The 23,757-nt window shown below is 36.7% G+C and overlaps 1 protein-coding gene across 1 annotated transcript in view; it reads right to left on the bottom strand.

The window, feature by feature from the left end:
• The window catches only part of MYO3B (myosin IIIB), a 168,510-nt gene that overhangs the window by 41,850 nt on the left and 102,903 nt on the right, over positions 1-23,757 (bottom strand). The window contains exons 27-32 of the mRNA XM_036386692.2: positions 19,693-19,804; positions 18,444-18,606; positions 17,671-17,751; positions 8,876-8,996; positions 1,876-1,939; positions 854-992 (exon numbers count right to left, since the gene is read on the bottom strand). Coding sequence (XP_036242585.1) covers positions 854-992; positions 1,876-1,939; positions 8,876-8,996; positions 17,671-17,751; positions 18,444-18,606; positions 19,693-19,804 — 680 coding nt within the window. The remainder of the gene's footprint in view (positions 1-853; positions 993-1,875; positions 1,940-8,875; positions 8,997-17,670; positions 17,752-18,443; positions 18,607-19,692; positions 19,805-23,757) is intronic.

A 23,757-nucleotide genomic window follows, 5' to 3' on the forward strand; every position in this document is an offset into this window, starting at 1 on the left:
AGATTTAGGAGACAAAAGGTATCCCATCAAATAAATAAACAGTAATGTTAATTAATAGCATGACATTATAAACAACTAATTTTCAGTATTAATCTAGAAATTAATTTACTATCATATACCTTTTGGCTCTGGTTACAGATATCACATTATCAATGTACTTCATCTTAAACTGTGAAAGTTATTCTACAGTCTAGTAATAAAGTCTGTATTCATAGATTTGCAAAGATAGGATAATTATAAAACCCATGATAAGAGAAAAGTATTCTGATAAGTAATGATTTCCTGGAATATCCAAAGATAAACGAGGTAAAATTCAAAAAATGTCAAAATGTTTTACTTTAAGTTTTGAAACTCTTGCTGAACATGGCAAAAGTAACATAACAGCAAATAAAAATTAAAAAATTGCACTCCATAGATTGTAGAAGTATTGCAGATATTCCCATACTGCTGACTGAATCTTTGTGTGTGTGAACAAACCAGTCGTCTTTCATTCTGCCCAACAGGAGAGATTTCATTACTGTCTTTGACTTCTGAGGTTGGAAGGCAAAGGAAGCTGAAGCTCTTGAAGGTAGATTTGATTTCATTAAAAGGGTATTTTGAGATTAGTAATGACACTTTTAACAGAAAGTGTATTTTAAAAATCATTTTACTTTTGCCTCAGTAATACAGAGACTTAAGGGCTTTTTCATATTTCCAGAGTGAAAGTGTATGGAAGAAAGTTTTTCTATTATGTTCCTGCCTTTCAACGAATTGTTAAATGATCTCATCAATATATAAAGCAAGTTACATGCTGGCAACATGTAGCTTATAAGCAGTACACAAAATATCTCTGCTACTTTAATATATTTCTTACCTCCTTTTTTACAGGATGTCAAGAGACTTGACAACTGATGGTCTGCAACTGTCTGGGATTGGCTAATTGATTGTGAATCATTCGTTTCAAATGAATGTTTTAGAATAAATGGAGAAGCAGAAATCTCATCCAAATTATTCTGGAATAAAGAATGCTGGTTTAGGCGCATAAGAAATGTATTGATTCCACTTGCTTATGATAACTTACAGCTGTGATCTCATAGAGAGCAACTTGTTATTTTCCAAGACTCTCTGAAACATCTAATGCTAGATTTAAGTTACACAAGATTCTTGTGGCTTTCAGCAACACCGACTTAGCACCCGTGTCACAAACATTTGTTTACTTTTTTCCATTTAACTTATTTATCCCCTTTCCTCATGCAGTTAAATCATAGCATGCACTGTATGCTGATTTCCTCTCATAGTTAATTTGTATCTTTAGAAAAAGCTATAGGAAGGTATTAATCTGCTTAACATTTCTAAGTACATCATCCAAGGGATTTTGTTTTTTTAATCTTACATATGCTCAGCAGAGTTACTGGCAAAAACTGTACATTTTCTCCATTTCATCCTTTCAACATCAAATGGTAAGCAGCAAAAATTGGATCAGACTTCAAAGACTATGCTGTGCTCCAAGTCACAGAGCGACTCCTCCATTTCACATATTGAATTCGAGCAGGATATCAAAGTGCTACCAAAGAACCTCAGGTCCTTACTAAAAAAGAGTCTCTAACATCTGTAGAAAGTGAAGTGCACAGACAAATCACCTCAGGGAGCAGCTAGCATTTATTCTCAGCAGCAAATTTCCAGCCTTTTGATTCTCTTATTCACTGTACCTCCCTGTCTCTCTACAGAACTAAAGTTCTTAGCAAGCAGGCTTTTGTCTCAAAGACTTCAAAACATCACTAACGGTTTCATGTTCAGATGGCTATGCCAAGCAGACATGAACACATTGCAGAACTGTGGACTCAGGAATTTGAAGTTATAATGGGATGTTGTTTTAGAATATAAACATAGTAGTACCTTTTTAGTTTGTTTCTCAAGAAAATCAGGCACCACGGGAGAAGACTGGTTACTGGTTTGCTGCCTAAAAGCAAAGAAAAAGAAAAAAATTAGATTAAGTCTTGTAATTTCTTTGCTCTTATAAAAGGCTTACTGGCACACACACTTTTTGTCTTGATTTTCCCTTTTCTCCCTCCCCCTATTTCTAAATATGCACATACAACCAATTCAGAAAAAAAACCCAGACCAGTCCCATTTCCCCTTGTAAGAAAGTGCATACTGTTAAACACAGCAACAGGTTATGAGCAATGAATTTGTCATTAAAAATTTGTGTGTCTGTACAGATGTGTAAAATGAGTTTACAAGAATTCAATGAAGTTGAAGTAATGTATTAATTTGCTCAGATTTTACATTAAATATTTTTTCCAGGACTGTGAAAAGCTATTTTCAGAGAATTCAAACTTAGACACACAAAATTTGATGGATGAGCAAGAAGTGAAACACATGTGCTCTCCTAAAGCCATGTGGGTGAAAGACAGAGCAAGAAGTAAGATGTCTTAGATTCTTTGGCTATATCTGTTACTATTTTACCATCACATTATGTTGCCATCAAAATATTAAAGGGCAACTCCTACTTCATTAATGCTGATTAAAGTAACATAAAAACCTTCTGCAGACCGTGATCCTTGTTGTCAGGCCTTTGAAGTCAATGGATTTCTTCAACAGTAAAGTCCACCCAGACAGAACTTGTTTCAGAATCTTCAGTTATGCAGTACCAAAAAAATTGCTACCAATTTCATTCAGTGGATTAAAAAAATTGAGGCTCATAGAAATTATTTGGTATGCTCATGGTCCTCAAACTGGGATTCAAACAAAGACTTTTTCATTGTCAAAACAGAATGAAGTTCATTAACATGGTAAACATTCATCTTTCTGTAATGTTTCAATTTCATGAGGGAACTTCGGACTTGCATGTCAGATAAGGGGAATTTAAGTCCCCCTTTATTCTTTGACACAAAGAAAGAGAAGAAAAACATTTTCCCTAAAATGTAAATTGAATTTAAACTTATGATTTCCTTGGAGGAAAGGATTCATTTTAGAAATGCACTGTCATTTAGTACTGGCACACTTCTTAAAGTAGAAAGTAAAACATATGTCTAGTACTTTATTTTACACTGTATTTGTGCATATACTATATTATCTGTAAAGTTCTTTATTACTATTTATCTTGTATATATATTATTTAGATAATAACTTATTTAGTGTCACTGGTTAGATAACCTGCCACTTTTCCCCAAAATTTCCTCAAGCATTTTTTGAGATGGTGCACTCCCCTTTTCCCCAGTATTTCTGAAAATAAATCAAATACAAGGTCAAAATTATTAATAATCCTCAAATATCACTGTGGTGGATGTCAAAATCAACATTTGCTGTCAGATCAGTATGTTGCAAATGGCCTACAATGCCAAAACCAGACTGAATCATCATATAAATTTAAATATTCAGATTTTGGAGTGGTTTGGATCTGGATCTAAATAAGTAGCATGAAAATAATCTTTGTCTTCTACTAAAAAAAAATACACAACCTTGCACAGCTAGGACCTTATATAATTGTTTAAAGCATAAAGGCAAAAATCAACTACTTCCTTTCTGTACAGCTTAAGCTAGCAAAAATCAGCCTCTGCAATTTGGAAGCCCCTAAACCCCAACTCTCTGTCAGGATCCCAGTGATGCATTGTTTCTGATTAAAACAATCCTAAATTGGGTTGTATGAGCTGCAAGGGAGCCCAACCTTGCACAGAATTACTGTTGCTACCAGAAGTATGCACTTGAGTACCAGTTGTTACTCATGAGCCTCTCATTACATTTTTCTTCCCTTGTCCTGACAAGATGGGGAATGGCAGAACAGCTTGGTGGACACCTGGCAGCCTGCCAAGGTCAGCCCACCACAGTGTCAAACTGGCAGGGAATACTTCTGAAAATGTGGTATCAGCTGCAGATCTGGGTTCATGGACCTGGTTTCAGTCAGGCAACTCAACAATTTGCTGCTGACTGTTCAGCTACTGAGCTGTAATACGCCTCAGTCTTCACATACAGGCTGTCCATAAATCACTCCACTAGCAAGAAGCATTGGAAAAAGAAAGAAACATTGATTCTTAAGGTCTGTCTACACATCTGTATAGTGTATAGACTCACTATCCTTAGCATTAAAAGCAGTTGAACCATGGCAACATAAATCTAGTAATGGAGATTAACTTATGCTGGAGAAAAAATACCTAGTTTTGGAGTTACTCTGGCCATTACCAGTATAAGTAATGGCCCTTTTACTTTCATTATTTAAATGCCTTGGAAAATGTTAGAAACACTACTGGGTATTCTACTAGAAACAATACAGTTCATTTTGCAAAAGCAATATTTTATGGAATAGAAAAAATTCAATCCTTCCAGCGTGAGTAGAGGAAAAATTCCAAAGGGGTGGGAACAAGCAAAAAACCAGATGACACTGGAAAATTGTGCTCAAATTCTCATCTACACCTTTAAAAATCCTGAGTAACTAAACTTAGGAACAGTAAAGTAATTAGAAGCTCACATGACATCAGAATCAGGCCCATGGATTCTACTGCATGCCACAAGGATTGCAGACGTCCTATTTTCAGCACAAGCAATAATCTCAATGTTTGCCATGATTAAAAATAGGAAAGTGAAGCTATTAAAGGAAATCAGAATGTCTTTATACCAGCTTTTCTTGTGGAAAGAAATGAAAATTCATATTCAAAAGATGCCTTATACAAGAAATTGCAATGTGATCTTGACAAAAACTGAAATCACCCAAGGAGAAAGTATGGGAAAGGTGTAAGGGCATAAATTACCAGGACCCAATGGCATTCTTCTGAAGATCCTGAACAAAATAGATTTAAAATGTAGAGATGTGACCCTTTCAATCAGCTTTCCATGAAGAATAGAAACACATCAACATAGTGATTATTTTTATTTTAGTTTTCATCAAAAGAATTCTTGGAAAGTTTTGTTGTTGACTGACAGAGTGAACCTCACTTTAGTGAGATGAAGGCTGCAGATCAAGTCAAAGAAACCACAGCAAAGACAGAGGAGCTTTTATACAAAACAGGAGAATGCACATGTAACCAGTTTCTAAATGAATTTGTGCTCATGTGACTGAAATCATGTTTAATCTCTCAGTGATACACAGGACACTGTGATTATGTGCTAATCCACCAGTGCCCATGCAGGTAAATCCATACTGTGTGCTATTTCAATGGGCCTCCAGCTCTAGCAAACCATTGAGAAATGAACCTCACTCATTTTTCAGGCACAGCAACAATGCCACTGCAAGTAAAGCAGACGTGGAGAATTCCTCTAGATCCATTTCTATACTAACTTCCCATACTGATGCAGCAACAGCTGGTGGCACTACGATGCTATAAAAGCTGGCTTGCAATGCCAAACCGACTGGCTCAGAAATGTTACAGTTCAAGAACTCACTATGTGTTTACAAATCATAAAAAAAATTTTGACCAATCATTTAAGTCACGCCCATTTTCAGAGAAAAATCAGCTACACCTATTTTTTTTCACATATATTTGCTTAATCTCATTTTAAAAACCTGTAGTGGTGGAGCTGTCAAAACTCTTCAAGGTAACCTACACAGGGTTTAACTCAACTTACCATTAGTAAGCTTTTCTTGATGTCTAACCTAACATTCTTGTGCTGCAATGCAAGCCCACTATTTCTCTCTTGATTCTCAACAGAGAACCATCAGTTTGTTTTCACATCAGCCTTCCATGACAGGAGAAATGATACCATATGACCCTTAGTTTTTCATCTTTCTTAGCCATCTTCCTTTACCATGGTTTAGAGATATGTGATCATTTTTGATGCCAAAGGACTTGTTAATTTTCTTCAAGGGCAGTCTCTAATATACTACCTTAACCAAGTCTTGGCAGTGATGACAAAATGTTATGATGCACACGTGAGTTGATGTATTCTCACTGCTAGCAAACCTCCCAATGTAAACTTTGGAGCACTATTGACTTTCATATTGCAGTTCATTACATTTCATGTAACTGCTTCTAATTTCAATACTACCCTCTCAAGCCCTTGGACTACCACTGACTTAGTACTGATACAAATTTAGTAATCAGATTCTGCTTTATCAGTCAAGCCAATAGAAAGCAGAAATAGACCCAATTCCAGAACTTGACTTTCACATGCATAGTTCCTGTAGAAAAGAAAAATGCTGATAGTTATTCTTCATCTATAATTTTTAAACATCTAAGTTGGTGTGCCTGTGTAGCTTTGTACTGACTATTATACAATCTTGGTTCTGTAAGGCTCACATGAATGTCATTACTAAAAAGAATGGTTTTGAGAACCTAAGCTGATCAAAGCCTGGACATGACAGAAAATAAGTAAAAAGAGAAAGATACAAGAGAAAAAAACCACAATGAACTCAGTTCAAGAGTGTGAACTGGAGTTGATGTCTGGTATCTTCTACTCTTAACACACAGAGCTCCAAAGGAAACCAAGGAGCAAGGGATACAAGACCCAACTGATAACAAAGTCACTATGTGGAAACGATGCCTTCTTCTACACAACACAGCATGATGGCACTGACTGTGTACATGTAACTAACTTATATTGTGATGTTTAGCAGTCATTGAGCTATAGTACAGTGAGATAAAAAAAAAAATTAACAATGCAGTAAGTGTTTTCCAGGGGAAGTACCAAATCAGTATTACTTAAAACAATTCTCATTTGGGAAGGAAACGGAAAGGATGATGATGGTGGAACACGCAGGTTACAGATACTTTGATGGGGTTCTATAGGGATTTAAAGATATTTAAGAATGACAGCTCTGTCTGAACAAGAAGATGAACAAGGTAGCATAGATTAAGGTCTTTAGCCACTGAACTGTAGATTATCCTGCCAAGCAAGAAAATTTATGAAAAATATACTCACTACAGATATGTCAATCTAACAAGTTCAAATCACATGATGTTTTAGAAAATTACTTCTCACTTCTCCATAACTTATTCCTAATTAGCTCAAAAGATCCCTAACACTAACTTGAAATTTTAGCTACGCCATTGCAAAATGCAGCGTTTTTGATTTCTGCAATGATCAATTGCAAAATGGAGGCAGACATTAATTAAGGTTGGTGTCTGTGCTCTCCTTGTGAAACAGGAGACCCCATCGCACTCCTCCCTTTTCTGCTGCCTATTCAGCTCTATACAGAATGGTAAATCAGCTATTCAGCTGCTGTAAAAATGGCTCAGAAAGGCTTCTACTTTCCTCATTTGAACCACGTTTTACTCATGTCTTGATCATGTTTGACTTTAAAATAACTGCCCCTTTCAAGCTTTGATTGTGATTCAGTTCCTTGATGCCACGCAGGCCTGCCGCTTCCTCTCAGTGGCTGATGATGTCAGGAAAAGGCTTGGCAAGTGTTTCATACATGCATGTTTTTTGGGGAATAATTAAAACTTAGTGTCAGCTTCCCAGGTGCACAATTATTCCCAGGATCCTGTTTCAGCAGGAGTCACAGACACTTCCACAGATTTGTGGAACTGAATGGAAAAACATGTTTTCAATGAGACAAAGCCACTTCCCTGCTAACATTTACATCATCTATTTCTACTCCAATCAGAGATATTTGCCAACTCTCAATGCATCCTTAGTTACCTGTGACATCAGCTTTGCATTTAACTTGATAACCAAGTCAAGCACATAAATGCATGAAACATTTTAACACGTAACACTAAATGAACAAATGTGTGCATTTAATTAGGAAGCCATGTCATTTATTAGCTTCAGTTTGCTTATGTCCTGCATCCACTGACTGAAGAGCATGAACTAGGTGTAGAGATTCAATTTCTTCTCCTGAATTAATTTTTTAAAGTACTCATTTCTTCCAAACACTTTGAAATTCATGACTTAGTAAAACTGAGTGCTTTACATATAACACTATAACTCAGCTTTTACACAGATCTTTAAAAGATCAGCAGGTTGCTGCTCTTTTAATCTCTCTTTAATTAAGAACTGCCAGCAGTAATGGCACTTTCCCAACTCCAGGCAAAAGATATTTATCTGTCTGACTGTAAACTGCAACCAGAACTGGGTGCAAGAACTGAATCGCCAGTGTATTTTACATGGACATCTTCAGGTCAGATATCTAAATGCATTTAGACACTGACTTCAACGTCAGTTTGGTGGCTAAATGTCTTTAAAGGCTGTATATATGTGCTGTGTATATATTGAAGCTAACAAAACTCAATTCTATGAGCATACATGGAAAAAGAAATAACTGTTAACTTCTCTAGAATGGCTTCAGCAGGAGAGATCTCCTAACTCTCAGTCACTGAAACTGATGAAAGGGAATAGTCCTGCAAATGCAGCCACCTGCCCTAGAACAATGCTGGTAAGTCAAACGTAACAGATCCCTTTTGCCTCTCATACTTGAGGAAGTGTCACAGGAAGATTTGTCTGGAGTGAATCCATCACTTGAAGTGGTAAAATACCTCTTCTCTTCAAGAAAGAGAGCACCACCATGGTTTACAGCATTCCTAGGCTTTCTGTCAGTGACAGAAAGTGTCCATCTGCTCTTTACAGCTCTTTTCCCTGTCTCATTGCTGGTCTGCATGGAGCTTTTTGGGCACAGAAGGGTAACTTTCTTCTCTTGGACATTTAATAACATGCACTGCAGTGAAAGCTGAAAGGCTGAGCTCTTGCAATTCTGTCTGCAATCTGCAGTATTCTAGGTACTTACAAGAAGTGCACAAAACCAGGAGAGCAATCCAGAGCAAACCACACATTTCCACTAATTGGGAGATCACTGAGATGACTAAGCTGGAGGGAGAACTTGCTAACCTACAGGTGCTCATCCTCAGAATATGGCAGATTTATAAGAGCTGGCTGAATCATGATGACAAATCTGCTCCTTTCAGATCTTATTGCATGGGAAATCACTTTTATTAAAGAATAGGTAGTAAAGGATTCAACTTACCAGTCTTCTTCACAACCAAAATCAGAAGTAGAGCAGCTGCTTGTAAGCTGAGGATCTGCTACACACTCAGTGCTGGTTTTCAGTCTTGCGTAGTTTTTACGAACAACATATCCCCTAAAAGCTAAAAAACATAGTTTTGAATCAGGAAGATTCTGTAGAAACTGAAACTGGCTCTGCAGCACAGACCTGAATGTCCCCAGCTTTTACTGAATTTGTGTACAGGAACACTTAGCAGCCCACAGGAGTGACTCCAATGTTTGCAATGTTACCAACACCCAGACATTCTACGGGGTCTTACACTCTCACTGTTGACCACTTGGCACAGTCCTGGCAAGGAAAACAGGCCTCAAAAAGAGAATGTGTCTAATTTAAACATGAATCCAACTCAGAATGTATTAAAATAAAATCACTCCCAAAACAACTTCTTTAATCACAACTTCCCTTTGATTTAGTCATAATTTTACAGAATCAGAAGCTTTACTTTCTTTTATTGTGGGACAATGGGGTGCAGAGCCAGGGACAGATATATTCACTTAGCCTTCTCCTATTTTTTAAATTAACTGTAACCATGATAAAACATTTAAAATGCTTTTCTCTCATAAAATCAGGGAAAAAATTATAGACATTAGAATTTATACCATTCCTAAAAAAAGAAAAAAAAATCATAGTGGAATGATATGGTAAATAAAATGACAATTAATAACATTTTGAGGATAGCTACATCCTTTATTTCCATAGACTGTCTCTGGGTTCAGGTACCTGAATACCATAATTATTTCTATAGTTTTATCTTGCATTCTTTACACCTGTGAGCAGTAATAAAGCTCCAGCACAAACCAAAGATAGTGATGCATACTGCACTTAGGACAAAGGACTAAAAAGGCTGCAATATAGACTTAAACTCACAAAATTTAAGATTTGATTTTGTAGGGTTTATTTCAAGCATTATTTTAAGTAGAAATACCTAAGGGGAGAAAGGACTTAATAATGAAAAAGTAACTACAGTATCAGTGCCATTGTTTCAGTGTACAACAAGCAGTTGCTGAATAAGGCTGAGGGCTGTGAGAGAAAGGAGCTGTGTCCAGCTTAGTCCAGCAGGACTGCAGTTTTAACAGTGAGACAGTATGTAAACCAATAGTGGAACTAAGCTGAGGAGATAGGATTTTTAAAAAAATGTTTCCTGTCCAGGAAAAGCTTTTATGCACACTAAATGCACACAAACCAGAGTAATTCTGAAGATTAAATACCCAAAGGAGAAGAGCAGCCCTCCCACTGGGGTCCAGGGTTACATATTAAAGGCACTGATAGGCACAGAAATAAGGTCTAAGGCAACCTCATGTAGGATCAGGATCAACACTGTAGATTACTGAAGGAAATCAGAAGGTAGGACAAATACTGAATAAACTGAGGAACGGAGAAATTGATCAGAAGATTAACAAGATTTCTTTGTCTCTCACACTTCTGACTTTTTAATGCAAGCACTGAGGTTTCTGGGATAAGGAGCAACAAAAGTTGCCTTTTAATGAGAGGTTATGAAAATAAACAACCATTCACTTTACAGAAGTCATGACAGAAGTTCGACCTGCTGAGGTGTTGAACCAAATACAGAGCTCAGGTATCCTGAGGCTTGAGGAACTTTCCACCCTGGATACTCCCAACTAGGAAAGTCTCCTACCTGACAGAGATGAGGCAAGCTCTCACTTGTCCCATGTGATCAGGCTTCCAATCCTTAACTATCCCCTACTGACCAGCCAAGGATCCCACTCTGCTATCAGCAGCAGAGACAGCTGGCCAGCAGTCAGCTCTCTGCAGCTGAAACATGCTGAGTGTCAATCACTCAATGAACTACTATAAAGAAGCACTGAAACAAATGAACTGATAAGATAAAACTTCAGTTTTATCCTTTGTAGTTTCTCACCTTTTAGTACTTCTTTGCATGTGTGTCTATAAAATCAACCCTGATACTTGCTGTGATTTTATATTTAAATATTGTTTTTCTTTTTATCAGAGATTCTTACTAATGTCAGTACAACCATTTTGGTCTTTGCCCCATCCACTGTGTAAAAATTGCTATATCTGACTTAATAAACACAGTTTTTGCCCTATCTTCTGTTTTCATAGGTATTTTCAAAATCAACTCCTCTTCCCACAAGATGGTTTCTAACTTTCTTCCAAATTTCCTTGAATTTGAAAGGTAAATAGCTGTATTTTTCCTATTTTTGACTCCTGGAACAACTGAAGTACAGGGTAAACAAACTTCTTTAAGACTCTCAAAAGCTTCATCAAGCACTAGTAGGGCTGCATCTTTTCAACATTTATTAACAGGCTCTATAATGCTTCAAAAGAAATACATATGCAGAGAATTCTACTGGGGGAGTCTAAGAGGCTGGGAAGCCGCTCCATCACAGCAATTTGCATTACTGACTGGTGCTGGTTTTGACACTAAGCACTTGGCTCAAAGAGTGTGAAATTAGCAGACTCATGTTGCTACTGCTCCATGAACAATCACTGCATCATTGAAGAAGAATGATTACCAGCTGTCACCTCATTTTCACCTTATTCAGTCTATATTCCAAACTTTCCAAACAGCAACAGTAGCTTTAACCCTGATCTTTACATAGCCAAAGATGACAGGATCTGACAAGCAACATAGGAACTGAACTTAATTTTAACACTTCTATTAGTAATTGGTGTTAAATGCTTTATGTGCCACAAATTAGGACATGAATTTTTACTTCTTGTACTGATCATTTTTCACACAAAAAGAGTTTTCTGTCAGTTTCAGCACCTAGCAAACCAAGAATCTATTTACCTCAGGGAGTCTGAAATGTAGCATCTTGCAGTTACAAACTTTTAATGTCTAAATACCAAGGCAATATACACTACATACAATAATGCACAATTCCAGATAGAAAAAGTCCAGGCATTTGCCTTCTGGGTCCCACAGGAAATATAGAATTACAGAGCAAATTGTGAAGCACAGTATAAAAAGATCAAAGCTAAACAATCACAGGTCTATGAGAGAACTATAAAGAAAGGAAAAAGGAGATGAAGTATTTTTAAAACATTAGAAGGATTAGTTCTCAGTCATTAAAAAATCATGTGAAACAGACTTTTTCTACACATACACATTTTTACTCTCTAACATCACCTAAAATAGCATATAACAGCAACTCAGAAGTGAAAGCTCATGCTTGCTAAAGAGAAGGTAGTTGATTTCCTAGGAACAGCACATCACTTTCTTAATTTGTCTAGTTAAAAGAGCATTCAGCAACTTAACTAACAGCATCTGAGAGAAATTAGAGCCCATGAATCTGATTATTCACTCCATGCCAAATTAATTCTAATAAGCAGTAGATGGCATAGAGTCACACCCTTTATTGGGTGCCATGAATACTTCCCCTCTTTCACTTCTCTAGATGGATACTGGGTGATGCATGTTTAACAGCAGAAAAAAACTCCTAAGTTCTCCAGCAGAAGTATTATGAGAAGGAAGTTATGAATTCTCATGTCCAAGCAGTAACTATCATTAACAGTGACTATTAGCAAGACTCACTAAGGCTGTCATCAGGTCTGGTGTCACTGATGCACATCAACAGTTGGACAAGGAATCCACAGAATCACAGAATGTGCTGAGTTGGAAGGGACCAACAAGGATCATCAAGTTCAACTCCTGGCTCAGCACAGGACCATCCTCAAAGGTCATGTCATGTGCCTGAGAACACTGTCCAAATGCTTCTTGAGCTTTGTCAAGCTTGGTGCTGTGACCACCATGTATCACAGTCTCTGATCTTGAGACTTAGTCAAATAAAAAAGTGAAGATGACTATGAAATTCTGGCAATATCAGCAAGGAAAAGGAAGAGATTTTATTGTACATTGTCCCTTCCTGATTTTAGCATGAAATCCAGTAAGAATAGTCTCCATTTTTTCTCCTCAAAATCAGAAGAAAAATCAGACATTTGGAGATTGACAGAGCTTAGCTCAGAGATGGGGATGGAATATAAACCCCTATAGTTTAAAACTGTAATGCCTTCTCACTTTTCTAAAATGCTCCCTGCATACGAGCATTAGAGACATACTAAACATGAAGAATTACTGGATGCTGTAAGCTAGTACAGGACACAACGAGATAGGAAAGTAAAGTTAACCATAGCTGTGCAGTCTGTATAAACTAGTCTGGTTTACCCTGACTGGGAAATTAGGATAATATGATAAATCAGTTCAGCTGCCATTAGGAGAGACATGTCTTCAATGTTTTTTACACTGACAGTGTAGTTAGAAGAAGGAAAACTACTGATAAAAAAATTAGGAAAATGAATCTGCTACTTAGCAATCATTTTCAAGAAAAATTTAAAGAAAATTTTTTGATATATTTATCAAGTGCTTAGAAGTTTTTGGAAGATTTTACTCGTGTAATTCTTACACCTATACAATGGTATTAGCTGAGTGCATGTACACACACACACATATACATAGTAATACAAATAGATGAATAAATATTGGAATAAACATGCAAAAAATACTTCCTTGTCTTCTACTGAAACTAACATTATATTTTTGCTGCTGAAAGTCCCAAAGGCAATGCTTTTATTAAAATATTACATTTATTATAAATGTAAACCAGTAAATTGCAGCTGTTCTCTGTCCCTCTTTTTTATTAAAAGGGAATAAATTTTGCCAGAAGTACAGTTAGAGATATGTAAGTTACAGAAAGAAAAGCAGAAGTTACAGAAAGAAAGCAATTTACAAGGGGTCATTCCTCCTGAACATCCATCACTTCTTATTTAAGGAAAAGAGCCCAAATCTAGAGTTCTTGATAAAGAATTTTCTAATACAGTATGACATATGGTGAGTGTGTGAGCACGTGTTGGAGGAGGAGATGGTGGCTCAGTGGATTAATCATTTGCCTTTCACCTCTGGAAGCATAGTTAAACTCAGTCTTGACCAGAGCTGCACAGTATATTCCAGATGGCTAAAGTGGACCTAATTAAAATGAATTCAGTGATGTCACCTCAGATCTAAATGAATTGCATGCACCACTCATTTGGCATTTTGGCAATGTCAGTTCACAAATAAAATAACCAGATTAAAATCCTCCCTTAAGTCTTTTGGGACAAGTCACACTGCATGGAAATACATGCTATCATAACTAGAAAACATACTTTCATAATTGTATTATCTGTTGCTTTAAATTCTAATTAATTCTAAATTCTAATTATTCTAAAATAAACATTTTACGAGACTTGCATGTGAGGTAAATAAATGAAGCAATATTTCAGTGAGATGATTCAGTGGATATACACTGATTTAAACCAGCTGTGAATCTGGAAAATAATTTTAAAAAATCTTTGAAAATATATTTTTCCCTCTTGTAGAATTGAATTGAATTGCCCTCTCATGTGAATTGAAACACTGTAAATTCCAATTACAAAGAAATACTCAGAAATGCAAAGTACTGTCAACTCAAACACTTAACACAAAATCATCCTTTACAATTTGTTTCCGAGTTAAAAAGTAGCATTTTCTAACCCACACAGTTTGAGAAATTGTGACTGAAGTAGGAGGAAAGGTCTTGTTTATCCTGTGTACCATTTTAGCCATGAGTCTAATAACATCTCTATATTCTGAGAACCTGAGATGCAGATATGCTGAAGTAGGGTAGCTTTTTCTTCCCCATTTAATTTAAATTCAGTAATATTTTGTTTCCTAGTGAGGGTTTCCCCCCATCTGAAATAATGACTTTTTTTCTTGTAATATAATACACTCAGGAATTTTATCCTCATGTATATTGTGAGCGTTGTTTTTTTTCTAAGTTTGTTTTTTCTTCCAACGTTTCTTCAATGGATAGTGAACTGCTGGGCCCACAGAGATCTCCAGACCACCAGCTCATGTATTTGAAAGGCATTTGTTTATTTTTAAAATGCAAATGCAGCCTACCTCAAAGACTGACTCGCAAGAAATGAACAATCTGAACAAGTCAAGAGGTTTCCAATCAGGAGCTGTGTTCCTCCTTTTTATCGGGCTATGATCACTTGCTGTCAAAACCACTTAAACAATATCCTGGAACCTGAATGAAGTCCCCCCACAATTAAAATGAGCAGGATAATCCTGCAAGAATTATTCAGGCAAATCATTTTTCACACAGTTTAAAGTAATGATAAGGTCATTTACAAAAGAAATCAGCGCCTTTGAAATGCTGACTTGTAGACAGAGGACTGCCTGGAGGAGGGCCATAGATAACAGTGAAGACTGGCCTCCTAACACTACCCTTGCAGTCTTTGGAACTGATTCTGATGAGGAGAAGGCCCAATAAGGTTAATACCCCTACTTTGATCTCTGTCAAAGCGTACCAGCAAGAATTAATTTACATTTCAGATGAAAAAGGTTGACAGCATGAAAAGGCATCTTGTTTCTGGTATGTGAATGTGCTGTAATAGATCGGGAATTCTGAAAGGAAGTTCTGAGGAAGCTAAAGGGATAAGCTGAGCGGCTGCTTTTATTGGGAAAGAGATGAAAGGAAAACAAATTTCAATATGCGCTGTTCTGTAGAAACATGTAAGCCAAATGCTTCCTAAATTCCAAGGCCTGCTTGAGCGGGGCAGGGGGGAGGGAAAGGAGAGGGAAGTACATATAGTTTAATTATATGGTTTTGCTAATGTGGATGACGAATGCAAACAATTTATCCCACTGCCTGAAATGGCTCTTTAAAACAAATACAGAGATGACTGTACTCTATTTTACTAGAAAGCTGGCTTGAGCTACCCCCACACTGTAAGATGTGCAGAGAAAGGAGAGATTTAGAGTACCTTTTGTCTCCATGTCACTAGGCACTTGGACTGTGCAATGTTATGTAAACAACACAAAAACTGTCACTGTATTGTAAAACCTGGAAAATGGCCATGATTAGCAAGCATAAGCTTTGATTGAAACACAGAATAATTAGCATATTGAGAAGAGAAAACCTGCACAGGAAATATTTTCAAGTAAGAAGTCCTAAATATAGGTTTCCAAAGGCAGACAGAAAAGTGTTGAGGATTACTATCATTATTGCTATTATTGTTATTGCTATTATTATTCCCATTCTACTACCAAAGACAGGAGGAGCAACCAGCCTAATTAATACAAAGGTTCACTGTGTCACTCTTAACCCTGTAGTCCCTAATGTTTATTCACCTAGGCTGATCACTGAAACAGTCAAGTGCCAGGTTACAAAGGAAAACACTGTGTGTTGGAGGGAAGAGTACTAATAACATTCCTCCAGCATTAGGTCCAAAGGGCTCAACAGTGTCCCAATTGACTCCCACTGCCTCTGCTCTGCCATGTTTAACACAGTATTTAAAAGATGGAAGGAAGCAACAGAGCTCTGAATGTCTCCCATGTGTGCTAACAGCAGAATACATCATTATCTTTCTCTAAAGACCTAAAAATCTGTCTGGATAAAACTCTAAGGTTGAATGTCCCCTGCAGCCTCCAAGTGATAATGCTACACACAAGCTTCCCACTGCACCTGAGGTAGCTCTCATCTTAAGGAGCTGGTAATAGTGAGACTGTCATGGGTTAACAGTTTCACTTTCCTTTCCTCAACAACAGGCTGCTGTAATCAAAGTTCAGGTATGCATATACTTGTAAAGGTAGCAAATACTCCAGGAAATAGTGGCAGGGGGGTACTTTAAGATCTTTTCTCTGAGCTATCACGAAAACAACTGAAAAGGACAACATAAAGGAGAGGAAGAATGAGAGAGAGTACATGTGCAATCCTTTGGTGCTTGTTGCTAACGCAAGAAAAATTTTCTTCCATTCAATAGAATATACTGCCTTTAACCCTACAGCTTCATGATTTTACATAGCAGCACATATGCAAAGCTACAAATTATTATTTGATCCTAATGATATTCTGTTTCTTTTGGTAAGAATGGCATTCTCTTTTCTCCTGAAAGTCACAGCAATGCTTAATTTCAGAGTAGCCAACTAGACAACACAAAAATCAATGAATTTACTGAGAATGGTTTGAGAACAAGTAAAAAAATATTACAACAAATATTTTTCATATAAATTTCAGACCGTAAGATAGAGAACAAGAAGAGACAAAGCGTAAGGAATTGTAGCACAGGAAACTGGTAAAAGTGATATCTTGGTTTATGTGTAAACCCATTAGTTACAACGGTTTTTTATCAGTCCCAATCTTAGAACCTGGAGTTGGACAGAGAAGGTGTACTGCACTGCATCATATGGAGGCTGCTTCATATTGGCAGCATCTGAAAACACCATTGAGTTCACAGCATTCACAGCACTGGTTCTTAGATTTCTGTGCCATATGGTACTCTGCTCTCTACTAGAGACCTACACAGCCCTATGGGCCTGTTCCTCCAATAATCTCTTTAAAGTTTATTCAAATTCATATTGATATGGCTGCATAGGAGTCTGGCAGACTGTCAAAAGATTGGTCAAAGCTGGCAAACTCAGCAAGCAGTCATAACAAAAACCTGGCAACCTGCCAAGATCAGTGCTCCAAACAAAGACAGAAATGCATGTCTAGTGTCTTCCATCCACATTTTTGGCCAAGAATTAACTTAACAGCTTTTCATTACTATATTTTGCTTTCAGAGAAGTACTTATAAAAGGTCTAAAGTGTGTGATACCTATCACTGATATCATTTGACACTGAAGCAAAGATAATCAGAAGTAATGGTTTTGATAGCTTTTGTTTGGACTTTTTTTTTTGGCTATAAACACTGACACAAAAAATCACCCACAGAAAAATAGGTGTTGGCAATTGAAATACTGTTTTAATTACCTGCCTGAATATGTATAGCAGCATCAGTTCTTCTGTTCCTTATTTCCTTGTACTTCCTGCGAGCTTCATATCCTCTCCAGGCTAAAAATACAAAACCATGTGCTGGAAATTACATTTACTTAAGGAATTGCTACAGAGTCTACAGGGTCAGAGATGTGCTGAAACTTTCATTTCTCCTGCCATAACTACTTCAGCCCCCACCCCCAATAGCTCTTCCCCACCCACCCACATGTTGAACTCTGGGTTCATGACTGCAGTACTCACTTCCTCACAACTTCAAACACCTCCTCTCTCATTCAAATTTTAATTGCCACCATGTGCTGACTGATATCCTAACTCAAAAAAAAAAGGGTGTGTCATCATTCTTGCTCACACAGTTCCCTAAATCAATACAAGGAAACCTGCTAAATTACTGATAATCAGCCTCTCAGGCCCATCTTTTGATGAATGCCTGCAATTCTGGGCAGGGACATGTGCTACTGCATTTCAATTATAAGCTCCATGTTATTATAGACATAGCTAACAATATTTCTATTTTGCATGCAGGCATCACGTTCAAAATATTAAAATATTTAAATAAAGACACTCCTAAATGTTAAGATGACACTTTAGTAGAAGTAAATCAGTAACATCGGCATCAATGAGCAAGAGAGAAAACACATCCAGTCATTTACATTTCATAATAAACTGTAATTAATAAATTAACAATGTACATGCAGTTTAACTGACTGAAATACAAAGACACTTAGTAAAATGAGATTATGAACATTTACCTGACTGTATTGTAATAGCACTATTTTCTCTTTTATCTTTTACTCTCTTGTACCTCCTTGCTCCGAGCCATCCCTTGATATAGGCTTGCATGACCACCACCCTCCCTATAACTTCTCTCAGGAACAAATTTAACTGCTCTATATGGTAATACTTAAGGAAAACCTGTAATGGAACAACAGCAAAACAAAACAAAAAAAATCAGTATTATAATCAGTATTACAACCTCTTTTATTTTGCCTTCTCATTAATCCTCCAGCAGCCTATTCAAGGGTGTAATTGCTGAGAAAACTAGAAAAATACTGATTGTACATATCACAGCAATTTTGTAAATCAATTATTTGCTCTTGTGTACTTGTGGAACTTCTTTATTCCATTGATTATAATCACCCCATTGCAAACTGTGAGATTAACTTAGTTGCTTAGAGCAAGGTGTTAATAACACCAAGGTTGGGGTTCAATCTCTGTATGGGCCATTCACTTAGGAGCTGGACTTGATGATCCTTGTTGGTCCCTTCCAACTCAGAATATTCCGTGATCCTGTGAAAATAAATCCCACATTTACCCCCTTTACAAAGTAAATTGGACAGTGAAATCTTTTCAGTTATGAACAATTTTGAAAGATGACCTTTCTTGTCAGTGGAAACACAAATCCTGGATTGAATTTGGTTTTTGATATAATATTGTCTAAAAGCATTCTCCCTAAGGAGGCAAATCATATGGGCACTTACAGACATTTTTTCTGGATCTTGGGCAAGAAAATTTTCACAGTTTTTCCTTTGTGTAATGTAAACAACTCAAAGTACTGTGTAACATCCTTTTAAAAGAAGTCAATCGCTCCATTTTAAATCATCAACAAAGGCTTTTGAGAGAGAGAGAGAAGGAGCTTACCTGAAACTCCATGAATGGATAATGATGCCAGCCAGGCTCATATGATGGGTCAAATTGTGACATTTCAGCCATGGCATTCTTAAGAAAATGAGAAACTTCAGGAAGTCACACAACAGCAGGCACTGACAGAGGTACTGTCCTTATCAAGGCATTCATGTGCCGAATGCACTTTGGGGAGGTAGCCAATGCACCCCTCCTCTCGCAGCACTAACTCAGCTGGCTTGGGAGGGCACTTCCATAACCTGGCAAGCTAATTGGAGCAAATTATTTGCTCTTTTGTTCCTGCAGTACTTTTTGAACCCCTATTAGACATGATTTATAAAGGTATACTATCCTTGAGAAAATGTTAGCATCCTATACCTTGGTTTTCCCAAGAATCCAGTTGTCTAGTTTAGATTTCTCCAAAATGGCAAGACAGTTTTCTCTGCTACCAAGGGGAGTCTCGTGTGCCTTGAACGCAAGGTAGTAATACCTGCAAAATGGCAAAGAAAGAATTGAATCACAAGCAATATGTACTTCCACTGGTTTTCTCTAGCTCCAAGCTTTATCTAGAGAATGAATAGGCCAAATTCTTCCTTGTCCTCATACATACTTCATGACAGCTGTGTCTTCATAAATCATGACACAGCTGTCATGAATAGATATTTGGACATATAAATGATTATAATAAACAATTAATTGGAATGATTATGATCAATTTTAGGAGTCTGGAGCAGACCCATACTAAACAATATTGTCTTTTTTTTTCTGTCCATGTTCCCTTGCAAAGAACAGCTCCTAACAATTATGTTAAATAACCTATAGCTAATGAAAAAGGGATACAAACATGCTTAAACTGAATTAAGATCCAGTCCCTTCCTACCTATAAAGCCATTATGCATTTATGAAGACTGGTTTTATAGTATTTAAGGAAACCTACTTGCAAACAATTATGTTAAGTAACAGCTAGAACATGTGTCAGTTAGTTTACAAATTTAAGGATATTTTGGCACAAGTACATTTGGATGCTAGCAACTGCCACCTCAGCTCTCTTATTAACTGCCATGTGTTGTATTGGTATTAAGCTATACTTCTAAAGGTTCTACTCTATGTACATTAGGATTGAGAGGAGGTGGCTGGTTGAGCAAATCATTCTACTAATTATTAGCATAGGGAAGAGTGATCAGATGTTCTTTAAAACATGAAAAGAATGTCATCAGTGATCTCATAGACAGATTCCTCTGTAGCCACACAGATTCAAGAAAATATGGAGAAGCAATTAGAAAATTTAGAATTCTGCAATATTTTATTTTTTTTAAGTCAGAATCGTATGATTTTCAATTATTAGTTCCAGTTAATCTCTATATATTAGCTCTAGTTGTCACAAGAAAGAAAAAACCCACTAAAACAGTCAGTTAAGATCAAACAGGAACAAAATGACATCTGAAGTGAGAAGTACTGGAATAAGTTCTGGACCAGAGACATAGATATTCACCAACTGGAGACATTGCTAACTCTGAATAATGATAAGAGACTATGTATTACTGAGTTATATTAAATGTAGTGACTTTCTCAACAATGTGGTGTTGAGAAAGTCACTACATTTAATATCAGTCACTACATGAAAGTCACTACATGTGGCAAGTCTCCAAAATATCAACTCATGCCTTTTAGTAGGTTTGGAGAAACATGGTGTATTCAAAAGAAAAAAAGTACATTTCCTCCACCTTATTACTGAAGTTAATGATGCCAGTTTTCACAAAACAAACAGTACTAAGTTGCACTAATAAAACTCAGATTTAAAATATATGGATCACAAATATTTTTTGACGTCATACAATTTCAACAGATAGCTGACAAATACATGAGGGAAGTTACACTCATAGTAAATTGCTGTTTGCTTCAAAAGCCAGTTCAGATGGCCATGTGAGTTACACATATGGGAGGGAGGGAGGGAGGGAAGGAAGGCAGGCAGGAAGTGACGCTGGTTGTTCTTGTATCTTTTAAGGTAGTTATTGATGGGAATTTTACACCCATGGAACAGTTTTTAGATAGCACTGATGCAATAAAATATTCAAGGGAAATCTTATAATTCTTTAATCTTATCATTAGCATTCCACTTACTGAAAAGTCAACTTATTTGTGACAAATATCTGAGTAAAAAGTATTCTTGAACTGTGTGATTTACCTGCCTGACTACACCATTTTGTTCATGACAAACTTCATTATCTGTCATAGATAGTACCCTCTCCAATAGCTCTCTTTCATGATCTAGACTGTAGTCGCTTTGGTGCTCCACAAAAACCCATAAATAAAACAATGGTTATTTTTCTTATCAAATCCTATTTTAACAAATGTTTTTATAAATTTAAATGTATCTACAGTCTAAGAAAGCAAGCTATTCAGAATGACAAGAACTTTAAAAACCATGGTAGTAACTACATGGGAATAACTACTGATTCTGTATGTAAACATACTGTCTCTCAATATTTATTAAAAACTTCCTCTAAATGGTGATTTTCCAAACATTTTGATTGATCCAACTACTGCACAGAAGACATCTGTGCCTGTTTAAACATAATTACTGTTGCTTTCCAGTTATGTCATAGAATCACAGAATATTCTGAGTTGGAAGGCATCCACAAGGATCATGAAGTCCAACTCTTGGCCTTGCACAGGACATCCCCAAGAGTCACACAATGTGCCCAAAAGCACTGGCAAATGCTTCTTGAATTCTGTCTGGTTTGGTGCTGTGACCATTTCCATGGGGAGCCCATTCCAGTGCCCAGCCACCCTCTGGGTGAAGAACTTTTTCCTGATATCCAACCTAAGCCTCCCCTGGCACAACTTCAGGCCATTCCCCCAAGAAAAGTAAGGCAGAAATGACTGTACTCATCAGAGATAAGGACTACCAATATGAGACTGGCTATTTATTTTTAATTCTTTCTCCTCCAGAACTCCTTTTGTAGTGTGCATTCTGCACCGCATTGGGTCTACGGATTTGTGTTCCAAAGCTCAAATCCATGTGTTTTGTGGGTATTTTTAAGTAAACACTTTGGTTTAGTGCCTGTTTTCATGACTGAATCACATAACTACAGACACCCAAGGAGTTTGTCATTATGTGCTCAGAATAATTGTATGGCAGCACAGTGTGTGCCACACAGGGTCATCCAATTATTTTATGTAATTAAAAATCTTTGTACAGCAATGGACCCTATGGAAAATTTTGGAGGAAGGTAAAATGCTTCACCCTTATGTATCTGGCAAAAGCATACAAATACTCTACATGGTGAAATGGCAGAGAATGGTCTGAAAAAAAGCTTTGGGATATATACAACTGTTCATTTTGATTTACTGGTCTAATTTAATCTCTGTCATATTTATGTAAATCTACTGTGCAGAGATCGCAGAGTGACCGCTACTTGCAACTCTAACCAAGAAACCAGAAACTTATTTTCTGGAAAGTAGAGCTAGAAATCACATTTGTTTTCAGATGAGATGAAAATTTCACAACTCCACCTTTTTATTTCTATATTTGCACTTGTTATTTCAGCATGAAATATGGCAGCCAGGAATATTTCAGTGTCCTACATTAAACCAATACTTTTACTGTCATTTTAAAAATATATGTTTATGATGCTTCATGTGCTATTTCATAAACACACACATACTTGTGTAAAACATATCCTTTTCCTGGTTATATATCCTGCTTGAAAATTTCCTACACCTGGCACACACTCATCTACATGTTTCCTAAAAGTACTTGATTAATCATTCTCACTAGCAGTAAGACTAAGTAAGATGAAAGTAATTTCCCCTCAGAAGAACTGATTTCTCAAACCTGATGAAACTCTGGAATTCTGCATTTCTTAACTAGTGGTTTTTACTCTGCAATACATACTATTCTTCATGGATGTGAATATTATTTCAGAAAAAACTTATATTAAAATGGGATTAACTGTACTTGCTAGTCATTAGAAATAAACCAACATTTTTTTAAAAGTTGAATTTAACCTTAGAATGCAAAGCTAGGATGTGCAGAAGTAAGGTTAAATGCTAGAGACATCAAAGTATGCAAAGATATGGAAAATGTCAGGAAGATGCTATGCATTAACTATCTGTTTAGGGACCAGGCATTTTAGTGCTGCTGGTTTCAGACTAAATAAACTGACTGCAAACAAATGGTTCCATTTCCCACCCCTCCCTAAAGGCTAAACTGTGGAACTGTTCCATAAAATGCATTTAAACAGCACCATTAACTACTATACCAGTGTCTCTTACTGAAGTTCCCATCACATTTCAGACTTAAAGGCTGCATCCATTCTACATAATTAACTCAAAACAGTAATGATTAACCCTTTTTCTCTTTAAAACAAATCTTTGTACTAAAATGTAATGACCTGAGGTGGATAATGGATAATGGTACGAGAAAAGCATGAAGTACAA

The sequence above is a fragment of the Molothrus ater genome, chromosome 7 (genome assembly GCF_012460135.2).
Source record: "Molothrus ater isolate BHLD 08-10-18 breed brown headed cowbird chromosome 7, BPBGC_Mater_1.1, whole genome shotgun sequence".
NCBI classification, from domain to species: domain Eukaryota; kingdom Metazoa; phylum Chordata; class Aves; order Passeriformes; family Icteridae; genus Molothrus; species Molothrus ater.